Source organism: Magallana gigas, chromosome 5, assembly GCF_963853765.1.
Source record: "Magallana gigas chromosome 5, xbMagGiga1.1, whole genome shotgun sequence".
Classification (NCBI taxonomy): Eukaryota; Metazoa; Mollusca; class Bivalvia; order Ostreida; family Ostreidae; genus Magallana; species Magallana gigas.
This window is the reverse complement of record NC_088857.1, coordinates 36,866,920-36,879,533: the sequence shown is the minus strand read 5'-3', so window position 1 is coordinate 36,879,533 and position 12,614 is coordinate 36,866,920. Positions and strand designations below refer to the sequence as shown.

Here is a 12,614-nt window from a genome sequence, read left to right as displayed (position 1 = left end):
ACTTTCCACAACAATACATATCTTAGATATTGGAAATAAAACTGAACATGCATACTCTTGACATCTGGCGTCTTTACACTGGTAGCAGTTTTGGATGGCCTTCCTCTTCGCTTCCCTGTGACTGGTGTGGAGAATGCTAAAGGAGTGCTCTCAATTTCATCTTCCTGTACAGATTCCTCCATCAGGTTTTGCTCTGCGTCTTCTTCTTTAATTCTCTCTCTTTTCTTTGCCGACAAACTTTTTTCTTCCATAGCATCCATTAATCAGCTGAGGAACATGTAAATAATTAATAAATGTATAAAACTGTTTATGTTCATATTCAAGCATTGCAATGTGCGACATGTGTTTAACGTTAACAGTCTCCATCAATATCTTCAACATTGAACAACTCTTTCGATTTGCACCGCCATAGTCTTTCGAGCTTGATTGAAGCAGAGACATAAATACGTTATTTATGTCTTTGTTGAAATTGTTTTGTTTGTTTTTAATACGACCCTATTCATTTCTGTATCAGCGAAAAAAAATAACATCTTTGCACCTTCGGGTATAAATGGTTTATAACTGACATAAACATCATTTACCTTGCTTATCAACTCAAGTTTACTGGACGTGTATCACTGCATGGGTTTCGCGCGGAGAAAATTCGAACAAGTGTAAAAAAAAAAAAAAAGTAAAAAGAAAATCAAATTGTTGAAGTGATAGAAATCTACTTCCAAATCTTAGCAAAAACTGTTAAATGGTCTTTAATGCCAAATATGGTTTTTTTAATTGTGATATTAAAACCCATAAGGTGGTTCAAAAGTATGAAATTTTTCATCATCCTATATATATTATTTTTTCAAATGAATTAGATATAAATCCGGGAATATTGCGTCTTTTCGAAAAAGTATAATTTTACATCTGCAATTCGATTTCCTGCTTGATCTGCTTTTCACATTTCACTCAAAAGCCTTGAAAGGTTTGTTATTTTCTATGGTGGCAAATGAATCCCCTTGTTATATTAATATCAGACTATACAGAACAAAATATACTTCATCTGTTATAATCCATAAGCCAAGTTACCATAAAAGTGCTTACATTCAAAAACTTGTTCGTTTATAAATGTTCATCAATGGCTTTGCCAATAGATCAGTTGGAAAAATCATAGAGTTAATGTTCACGAGAAAGTTAATATCATACCATTATGAGGACATCATCAGCATGAATATTAATTATGTTTGATTTGAAGTCATGAAAAGTAATGAGATTCCAAATAAAGTTTCAGTATAAACTGTGACATTGTCATAATACTTCTTTTTAAAATATTGATAACAAAATAATCCATATATTTGCATTTATTTTAGGACTTTAAAACAAGGAAAATGGTGAGAAAAACAAAAAGGAAACCTGTTCGTAGACCACAGTCTGGAAATGTGGACAATGCTGAAATTCCTGACAATTCTGATGGAGTAACTGAGGCATCTTCAGCAGATATCACTGTAAAAGAAGATCAGAAACCAAAACAAAAGTCTACCAGAAAAAGCAAGAAAAGTAACAAGATGAAAAAACCTGTTGAGAGCCATGATACAAAACCAGATCGGCAAGATGGAGACCATAATGGTCCTTATCTTTGTGATCTTTGTCCTTCAATTTTAAAGAACATTAAGTCTTTTAAAGAACATCAGAGGTCTCACAAAGAGAAAACTCATAAATGTAAAGAGTGTGGCAAGCTCTTTAGGTATGAGAGTGTACTTAAAGAGCACTACCTTATGCACACAGGTGAAACCCCCCACAATTGCCCTCACTGCCCAAAGAAGTTCCGAACAAAGAGTAATATGCAAAGACATTTGATTACCCATGGAGTAGTCTCAAAAGCACGTTCATTATATAAAAGTCAGTGTGAAATATGTGGAAAAATTTTGCGCCTGTCATCAAATTTGAACGCACACAGAAGATCACACCAATTGGAAAGACCTTTCCCTTGTGAGCAGTGCGGGAAACAGTTCAAAACAAAAGCACATCTGGGGATTCACATGGCCAACCATCTCGAAGTTGAACCATTTGAATGTGAAGAGTGTGGTAAGAGATTTCGTAACAAGTCAAACTATCGAAAACATCTTCTAATTCACAAAGGAGACAGATGCTTCAAGTGTAACATTTGTGACTGGACTTTTGTTAGAAGGGATCAGTTGAAGATGCATTTACGGACTCATACAAAACTGTTCTTCCAGTGTTTGATATGTGAGAAGCAGTTTAAAACTGAGGCCTATTACAAGATGCATTTGTCTCAGCACACCACAGGGAACACTTTTCAATGTGAGATCTGTGATAAATTTTACAGTAGCAATTCTAACTTGAAAATGCATATGAAAAAATGCCATAAATCTGCATCATCCAGTTTGAATGACAACCATGCCGTCGATGAAAAGAAGAAAGAAACATTAGTGACTAAACCAAAGGAAGATGGTAAAGAGCAATGCAAAGAAAATGTCATCACCATTTTGTTTTGGAAAGGAAAGGATAATGGTGGACCTATTAGAAAATCTGTTGATCAAGACCTTCTTGAGCAAGTAGCAGAAAGTAATGACTCAGAAATGCAAACTGTGGAAGAAAACACAAGTTCAAATGAATGTGCTGATATTGAACAAAAGTCCATAGAAATTGCAGCTAAGTTTTGTGCTGAAACGTCAACCTACCATGTGCAAGAAAATACAGAAGATGCACAGATGAGTGAGACGACCCACCTTGCTTCCGAAACAGCTACTGGTATAGGTCACTTGCCTGAAAATTCAGAGGATACAGAGATTGTAAAACTTTCTGCTGATTCATCTGCTGCCAGCCATTTGTCAAAAATACCAAAGGCTGCTGAAATGGTCAAATTTGTTTATGCAACTTCAAGTACTGTGATAAAAAATATAAAGGATGCAGAAACAGTCAAATTTTCTGATAAGATATCTGCAAGTCTGCCAGAAAAAGCAAGATTACAGACTTCTGAAGCAGTAATCCCCACTGGAACACCAAACATTAATAAAGAAGAGAAGAATGCTGGCATTGAGTACTGTTATGAAGACAAAACTGAAAGTGCTTTCCTGGTAAATGCACATCATATTAAAGAAGAAAATGATGCAAATGATATGGAGGAAGAAAGTGATATACTGGTTCAAAAAGGCACCACCGAAAATGGAATTGATCAAAACTCCCCCCAGGGTGATAGCATAAAATGCATTCGGTTATTTGTTGATGGTCAGGAAAATTCTCTACCTAGCTTGGAATCTGTAGATGATCAACATTCCTAGTTGTTTCAAGAATCTCTTCATTTTCATACAGTTCATGCTTTAAATACGAGATGCCACCAGCTTTTCTCCATGTGTGTATATGCGTACAATATTAAATAGCTTAGATTTTAACTGGTCATTACTGTCAACTTGGGAAGATGTCATTTGGAATTGGATGTTTGCTTGTATAAAGCCTCTTTATGCAAACATGCTTTTTTAAGATGTTTATTCTATGAGAAAAATGTGAATTTTGAAAACTTTTTCTTTGTACAGTTCTACTTCTTTTACATGTATTGTCATTATTTAAAAGTTCACAGATTTAGATGTAGAATTTGAATAATATAGCAGAGCTGCATGTAATATTTTTCACAAAATTAGTGAACTACTTTATCTACAAATTAAAGTTACCGCTTTATACATGTACAGTACTATAAACACACTTGATCATGTAGATAAATTAGAACATGTACGGTAATTATATTGTAGTAGCTTTTTTGCACCTGATTTTGTCCGCTAGTTCAAGTACATGCAAATATAAATGTACATGCAATTTTATACAATTAAACAAATACTAACTGGAATTGGATAAAACATTTTTATTGTTCACAGCTTTCATGTACACATGAAAAATGTTTGACAAATGAAAAATTAACAAATAGTGTATCAAAGTGTTTATTTTTCATTTTTCAAACATTTTTCTCATTTGTCATTGCTTAGCTTGTTATCTTTAAAGAAATATTGAAGACGTTATTTTGAGTAACAACTTCTATCATAAGAGCATCCCTGGGAAATAATGTGAAACATTGAGAAACTGATCATGCTTTTGTTTTATTTTTATGCAGCAAAAGTCCTTGAGTGCATCATTGGTGTGATTAAAATGTATGAAATTACTTTTTTTTAAACTGCTTGTTTAGTCATCAATTAAACCAGTATATTACCCCACTCTAAAAATGATACCACTGCTTGGACTATCAGTAACCAACTGTCAGAGGTTCAGGTTTGATTTTGTCACCATGTTGTTCATTGGAAGCATCAAAGACATGACTTTTGTTACAAATTGTGTTTAGAAATCAAAGACACCACAGTAAATGTATTTGATATTATGTACAGCACAACTTGATGTAGGAAAGGAACATTTTATCTGATAAATGTCAAGAAAGCAATCCTACATTGACTACAATATGTGATGGTACAATAGATATATCTGTGAACGTTTGGTGTTCATATGTGCAGAAATTATGTGATGCTCGGCTGGCACAGGTTGTGGCTGAATGGGAGAAAAATGATAGTTCAATTAAAGGGTATATATACTCTACATAACATTGGATGATAACATGGACAAAAAAAATGAATTATGTAAATATTTCATTACTTATTAACTTTTTTTTGGATAATTTTACATACTTAAAATATAGTTACCCATGGATGTGTAATCTTCAATTAATTTCCTTTTGTTTATATGATAATAAAGCAATTATAAACTAATGCCTTCTGTTTTAAATAATTTTGTTTCGAAAAACATTACTTGATTGTTTTGAATTAATACATATGGAAATTTCGTAAATCATATATTTTCATGTACTTCTTCTATTCATTATTGAATAACCTACAGCAGAGCAATGTCAGGGCTCAATAGACATAAACAATTGCATGGGCATATTAATCGAAGACTATGGACCCACTTCAGAGGGTCCTTGTTCTCCATCCGCGTAAGACTACTGAGGAGAGGGGGGGTTCGGAGGAGGATAAAACTGGCTTTGTCATAAAGAAATAGTTCAAGAAATTTGTTTTACTTTGGAAAATATTTTCTTCAATAGTATAATCTGTAGATAAATGAATGGATTATTAATGAATGCACATTTTGTGGGAGTTTTTTCTGTAATAATTCTCTCTTCTTAAAATACGTATTTAAAAAGAAAAGTAAAGAAATTATTTAATTCAAAACTCTTTAACCATTGCAAGCCAACTATCCTGATCCTTTTTTCTTATAACGGACTCTCTCATCGTATTTATAGACCATTTTTATTTTGGAACAAAATAGATTTTCTTTTTGAGGTCTAATATATATTTTGGCATGTTTCGTGGACTAACTTGAAACATTGCAATTGTTTCTCCATAAAATGTGGAAAACCCAAATGATCTAGATTTACAGATCAGTTTTAAATGAACAGTTCCCTTTTAAAAGAGATAACACGGTTTAGATGCCTTTACCACGATTGTTAGTACGATTAACTTCCTCCACAAATATCAAACTCTTATTTTTCAACACCCTCGGTGTTTTATTGAATTTGATACACGAGACGATATTGTTGATCAGCTATTTTTTTAGTGACCCAACAGACGCCTATATAGAACCATTTTAACAAGACTTTGGACTTTCGGTTGGACGTAGCTATCTATTTAGTTAAAATGATACGATTTCAAGCGAAATATGCACCGATTGCGTAGTCTTAGCTCAAAAGCCAGACAAATCTTGTTGATTTCAAAGAGCCAGGCTGAGTGGCCGGTGTAATGAAGAATAATGACCCCCGTAGAATAATGACCGGGGGTCATTTTTTGACGTAGAATAATGACCCCCCGGTCATTATTCTACGCAGAAAAATGACCCCCCGGTCATTATTCTACGTAGAAAAATGACTCCTTTGCCTGAAGAATAAGTGTCATTTTCATAAAAATGAGCACACTCCACATGAAGAAAATTGACCCCTGTAGAATAATGAGACCCTTGTAGATTAAAGTTTTTCAGTATATTTTTTATTATTTGTGAAATAGTCTTTACACTATTGTAATTTTTACTGCTGCAGTTTACAGAAAGTAACGGAAATTATAATTCATATTCAAATAAACTTAAAGTGAAAGAAGGGGTATAGCTTAGAAAATTAAAATCCTTCCGTTATAACAAGACATTGACGTATTGCATCGGGGTATGGTCACGATTTTAGTCAAAAAAAATTTTTCCGATCTTAATGTTCACAATGCTTTAGTAAGGTATTTTTAATAGGCAACCAACATTTGAGTGTCATTCGTTACATCTTGAATGTTGAAGTGAAAATTCTAATTTTAGACCTAATGAATGCGTTAAACGTAAGGAACTGTTTATTTATGCTTAAAATGAATAAGAAGATAGACAAATCAGCTTGAAAAAGATGTTTTACTGGTATATTGAACTTATGTAAACAACAACAGGGCACGAACCTTGTTTACATGACAAAGAATTGTGAGCCCTGTATCTTGCTTTTAACTTTACAACTGACCTCAAATCATTTGATCAGTAGAAATGCTTTCCTTAAGCATTGTAAATAATGTAAACAGAAAAATAGAATTTGACCAAAATCGTGCCCCTTTAACAATTACATTTACATATATCTAAGTATATGGTGTTCCGATAGGGCCACTCCGACCTTAATATAGGGCGAAGATGCGAAGTTGCAAAGGCGATAGTGCGAAGGCGAAGGAGCAAAAGTGCGATGATGCGACGACGAAGCGCGAAGATGTGATGCCTAAAGTGCGAAGGCGAAGGAGCGATACTACTATCGCTCCTTCCCAACTTCGCACTCTGGCATTCGCATCTTCGCACTTTCGCCTTCGCCTTTTTGCATTCAGCAAGTCTCGGTCGATTACATAGAATTTAATGCAGGCACCGTACTCGCCAAGGTTTTTCGATTAATCCAGGCTATTATTGTTACGCATGCGCTAGGCCATCGCGCTTACTATGAATGTTTATAAATATTTCAATGTGTACATGTGACATATATGTTTACCAGTGCTGGCTATGCCTAATCATTATATACTCCACACAAAATTTAATGTCCACCATAATGTGTAAATACATGTGTGCACTTCCAGACTCCTATCACTTACCAGCCGTCTGTTTACCGTGGACCAAACACAGTAACATTCTAATTTCATTATGCGACACTCCTTGCTCATGCATGGATCTAGAGGGGGGAGAGGGGGTCCGTCCCCCGGGAAAATTCAATGTTAATAATTTCATGCAGTAAAAGGGGAGAGGGTGTCCGGACCCTATCCCTCTGAATAATTTAATTTTATTAATTTTATAAAAACAAAATTTCCAAAATATGCCTCGGAACCCTTAAACGGTAGAGAGCTCCGCAACGATAGAATATAGGTAATCACAGATTACAAGGCTCACCGCGACGAGGCATCACCTTTATGAGGCATCACCTTTATGAGACCACCTTTATCATATTATATGAAAACCATCCTTTATGATCTTGGATATTCATGGATTCTGTTTTGACACATTATCGCATATCATCTGTTAAAAAACTGTATGATAATCATATCATCATATGTTAATCAATACAGTAATATAAAATTAAAAATTGCATCCTATCATACTTTCAATATTTATCATATAATACCATAAAATACCGTAAAAAAATTGTGAGATATGATATTGTAACGTATGATATGACATTGTATTGTGTTATACATTATTGTATTTGATCAAATAATACAATATCATAAAACACAATACAATATAGTATTATATGAAACACTATCATATTGCAATAATACATCATAACATTGAAACATGTGTTATTATATTGTATAATATAGTATGATATTGTATTGTATGCTATTGTATCATATTTGATAAATAATATGATATTGTATTATATGATACAATATAATTTGATACAACATTGTATCATATCAAATGAAACAATATCATGGGATAAAATAAAATATTATATAATACAATTATATTATACATATTGTATCATATGATACAAAAATAAATATGTAATATGATAATATATATATAAAACTTTAACCAGCTCCGGACGTCAACGCCGGGGGTATAGCATAAGCTCCCCTTGACTTCGTCTCGGTGAGCTAAAAAGGCGAAAGCGCGAAGATTCGAAGGCGAGAGTGCGAAGTTGCAAAGGCAAAGAAGCGATAGTAGTATCACTTCTTCGCCTTCGCAACTTGGCACTTTCGTCTTTGCATCTTCGCCGTCGCATCTTTTATATTCTTCCTATTGTTCATGAATTATACTTGCATTTAGAATTTCCACTATAACAAACTGCTGGGTATGCAAGTGCATCACGCGGAATTAATGATGAAACTAAAATTATGAAAAGTTGAATCCACTGGTAGGCATTATAACCAAGCTGAAGTTAGTAGGCACTGACAGCAGCCATTACGCCAGTAGAGGTTAACAGCAAATAAGGAAAATCGTCAAAGTATTGAAAGTACTCGTACAGAAAATATATTTTACTTTATCGTCGGCATACTTTAGTAAGTTTAGTTAATATCAAGATGATTAATGCATCAATAGTTTGTATGAGCATTGGTAACTTTGGATACAATAAAGATCGTGTGATCAAAATCAAGGGGGGTATAAACCCCTATCATGGACCCTAACCTCTTATCAAAGCTTTTAGAAAAAATCTTTACTTATTATAATCGAACGATATTTGTCCCCTTAGTCTTTTTCCATAAAGATATATACATGTATCATTCTAAGATTGACAATTCATTCACCAGTGAATATTGCTTATATGATTACAACAATTATTCTTTCATGATTATTGTTCGTTAATTATCACACAATATCCTCATTGTGTATGGATCTGTCTTTATTTGCGTCATTCACGTATGTCGATGAGAGAAGTGACGTAACTGTTAACAATCAATTTGTGGCAATATATGAGTGTTTTTTGTGTGCCTGCTACGGATATGAAAAACTATATAAAGCGATTTATTTACAAATTCGGTGTTTATAACTTCAAAATCAGTTGAACAGAGTGCAAAAAATTAAGTAAATTTCAACGTCATATCTTGGATACGGTGTAACCAATTTCTATTCATGTTTACGGGGGGGGGGGTCATTTTTCTATGGGGGTCATTTTTCTTCATGTTGAACATGAAGAAAAATAACCCCTGGGTCTTTTTTCTTCAGAAAAATCCAATTATTCTTCAGCTAGGGGGGTCATTATTCTACGTCGAAAAATGACCCCCGGTCATTATTCTACGGGGGTCATTATTCTTCATTACACCGGCAATGAAATAGACGGGCCTACGTCACATTGCTGTTTGACACAAAATCCAAGCTCTTGTTATAATGGTTCTAATATACTTGGTTTACTTAGAATACAAGAACTCGGCCAGTCTGATCGACTGTGCACAGGCACCGTCCCTTGGTATTCTCTATATTCGGCCACCTTGTTTATCCTATTGTTTACCAAAGTTAATTCATTTTAAACACATAAATAATGTAACTTGTATAATTGCATCCCATGTGATATGTGCGTTTTGATTCATTAGAACAACTGAAGACAATTGTGAAATTTACTGACGTTTCTCTGTATTTTAAAAATGATTGATATTTTGTTTAAATTATGTATGCCCCTAGAGGGTCCTTGAAAGTGAATAAACAAACCAACTGGTAAACAAACAAGATTAACATTTTCTATATGAAAACCTAAAAAAAATTATTAATTGCATGAAAATGTGCAAACATCACGAATTATCTATAAGCATGCTACATTGGGATGACCCCGGCATTGACCTGTAGTTGATAAGAAGTCAGCGGCTGCACAGAAAACACTTAGATCTAGATCTTAAACATGAGGATTGTTGCAATTTTTGGTCTTGCTTCTGCCTATATTGGTATGTATGTATAAATTTAGACGTGAACAAATTTATGATATTCCCGAGCATTGTCCATGCATGCATAACATTGCGTGTAATCTTAAGAAATTCATTATACTTTGAAATCCTTTGTATGCAACATGGCTACATGCACATAACTTCGTATAGATTTGGCTTAGTATTGTTCCTATTGAAGTGTGTAAGTATTGTTCCTATTTCCCTACCCAAAATACTGTACAATAAATTGGAATCTGTGTTCATTGACATTTCTGGTTCCTGTAGCTTATGTTCTGGCAGTGGACTGCCAAACCAATGAATTCTGCCAAGATGTTCACAATAGTCACATGGGCTGTGCGCATGGCAGTCTTGCATGCATCAACAACAAATGCACGTGCTATATCCCCAATAACCACAACATAGGTAAGTGCACGATGTTATATCAAAATGACGGCAGTGTATTAACCATGACTATTTTTGATAATCTTTATATGTTAATGCAGCATGTACGGCTAAAGACGTCTGTCTGTCGGCGCCCATCACACAACTGAACTGTACGGCAGATTTGAGACACTGCGTGGACGGCAAATGTGTCTGTACTTCAGACATAGTGAGTATACAAAAATGCATACAATCTTGTCACCCACCCACCTACCCACCACACATTCTTCTAAAACAAGAATATTCATGAATTCTACCTATCAATTTTGTAACCGTTGAATTCTGAATTTTTTTAATGAATACAAACTATTTAATATATTTCAGTAAATTTTCTCTCGTTTGAAGAAGATGTATGCCATCCATTACTTGCTGATGACGTTGCTTATTTAAAAAAACAAATTAAAAGTAGTGAACACATTGCGTTGTTTTCAGTCATTTTCGTACAATTTTATTAAGAATGAACATTTTAAAAAATCACTTTAAGCTATGATAGATATTGAGACAATGATATACAGTATACTGGACTACAAGTTAAATCCTCTACAAGACACAAATCATAAGCACATGCCCTGTCCGTTGTAAAAGTCTACAAGTTCTTTTCACTGTTATGGTTTATTCGTCTTATTCGTCTTCTGAAGGAAAAAAAATAAAGCCTTAATAACAGCTTAACTAAGTACGAACTAGCAAATACCTTGAACTCTAATCGTTAAAGGGGCATGGTCACTATTTTGGTCAAATTTTATTTTTCTGTTTTTATTTTTTACAATGCTATATGAATGCATTTCTAATAATCAAATGAAATTTGGGTGCTCGTCGATGAGTTTTAAGCAAGATACAGGGCTCACAATTCTTCGTCATGTATTAAACAAGGCTCGTGCCCTGTTTTTGTTTACATAGGTTCAATAAACCAGTAAAAAATCTTTTTCAAGATGATTTGTCTATATTCTTATGCTTTTTAAGCATAAATAAACAGTTTCTAACGATTAACACATTCATTTTACGACTAAAACTGGAATTTTCATTTTAACATTCAAAATGTAAACAAAAGCTTTGTTTACAGAGCGAGGAATTGTAACCTCTGTAACTCGCTTATAACTCTACTAATGACACTCAAATTTTGGTTGCCAATTAAAAATACCTTACTGAAGCATTATAAACATTAAAATCGAATTAATAATTTTTGACCAAAATCGTCCCCAAGCCCCTTTAAGACCTGATATTTTTTACCGCAACTGTACAACTAATTTAAATATTCAAGAAACAATGTTCAAATAAAACAAAACCAGAATAAGGAAAACTTACTTGTTCTTTTCCGTGGGATTTCGTTTCCTTGGCCTTTTGAGCTTGTTTCATCCTCATCATCACACAGGACAGGCAGCATCGGGACCCCCAGTGATCACAGAACAGCTCGGCCTCTATGACGTCATAAAGGCTGCTATAGAAGGAGCACTGGTCGTCACCAATCTGCTGGTCCATACAGGCGTAGCCCCCAAGACCTATAATAAAACACATAGCTAGCTAGACTAAAGGCTGCATTCATCATGAATTTGTGCTTTAATCAAATTCCTAATGTAGATCATATGTTTTAGCTGATTAAATACACCTATAAACTTTATAAGTTAATAAACCTATCATCTTAAATTCTAGCATTTGATCTCGGTGTTATCAGTTATCGCGTTAACAACAGGGACAACAATGTCAGCTTTTGTCTCTCTCAATGACCGATCAGTTTATCGGGAAAATGTGATTTCATTTGAGTTCAATGACATAAACGGGGAAAAAAGTATTTATGGCGTATCATAGAAAATTATATTTAGCAGCCTTTAGATAAATGTTTATGTTATGATAACAAAAAGAGGAGTTTTAATGATAGACAAGTATTGCTGAAAATCTGCCAGAAATAGATCTTTAATTTGGATGTTTCTGTAGAAAATGTACCAAAAAGCGAAACCGACAAAAACCTGTTCACTAAAACAATGCGGTAAAATGAATTCAAGTTTCGTCAGAATTAATTCATCTTAATAATGCCACTAAGATAGATAAAACAATGTCAGACACAATTATGCGCATTTTACCTTGTGAGGGAAATGGAAGGACGGATTCCATGAAAAGCAACAAGACACACGTTGTGAGAATTGACTTCATGGCTGGTTGCTCAATGTCTGCTCCTGTCGATGATTTTTGACTTTCGTCTGCTCCTGCCGATGACTTTTGAGTGCCGAGCAAGGGAGGTGGGGTAAACTGGTCCTCATTTGTTATGCACAGAAGATTTTGACGACTCTAGGGATTTCATTGACC

The 12,614-nt window shown here is 34.2% G+C and overlaps 2 protein-coding genes across 6 annotated transcripts in view; one reads left to right on the top strand and one right to left on the bottom strand.

Moving 5' to 3' along the window:
- The window catches only part of LOC105324283 (general transcription factor 3C polypeptide 2), a 36,959-nt gene extending 36,236 nt beyond the window's left edge, over positions 1-723 (bottom strand). For 4 of the 5 annotated variants that reach the window (XR_010714075.1, XM_011423340.4, XM_020065520.3 and 1 more), the window contains exons 1-2: positions 582-723; positions 56-267 (exon numbers count right to left, since the gene is read on the bottom strand). Coding sequence is in view for 3 of the 5 variants with exons in the window: in XM_011423340.4 (XP_011421642.3) it covers positions 56-260 (205 nt within the window). In the remaining 2 variants the exon portion in view is untranslated. Of the gene's footprint in view, positions 1-55; positions 268-581 lie in introns of those variants that run through there. The other variant, XM_066084896.1, reaches the window with a different exon arrangement.
- Positions 724-890: 167 nt separating this feature from the next.
- On the top strand, positions 891-4,739 carry LOC105324284 (zinc finger protein 595). Its single transcript, XM_011423341.4, has 2 exons — positions 891-958; positions 1,344-4,739. The coding sequence occupies exon 2, from the start codon at positions 1,362-1,364 to the stop codon at positions 3,273-3,275; it is 1,914 nt and encodes a 637-aa protein (XP_011421643.3). The 5' UTR covers positions 891-958; positions 1,344-1,361; the 3' UTR covers positions 3,276-4,739.
- Positions 4,740-12,614: the final 7,875 nt, after the last annotated feature.

Bases quoted from the DNA above. Each gene is read 5' to 3' on its own strand.
- LOC105324284 (XM_011423341.4), top strand. From the start codon at position 1,362: ATGGTGAGAAAAACAAAAAGGAAACCTGTTCGTAGACCACAGTCTGGA.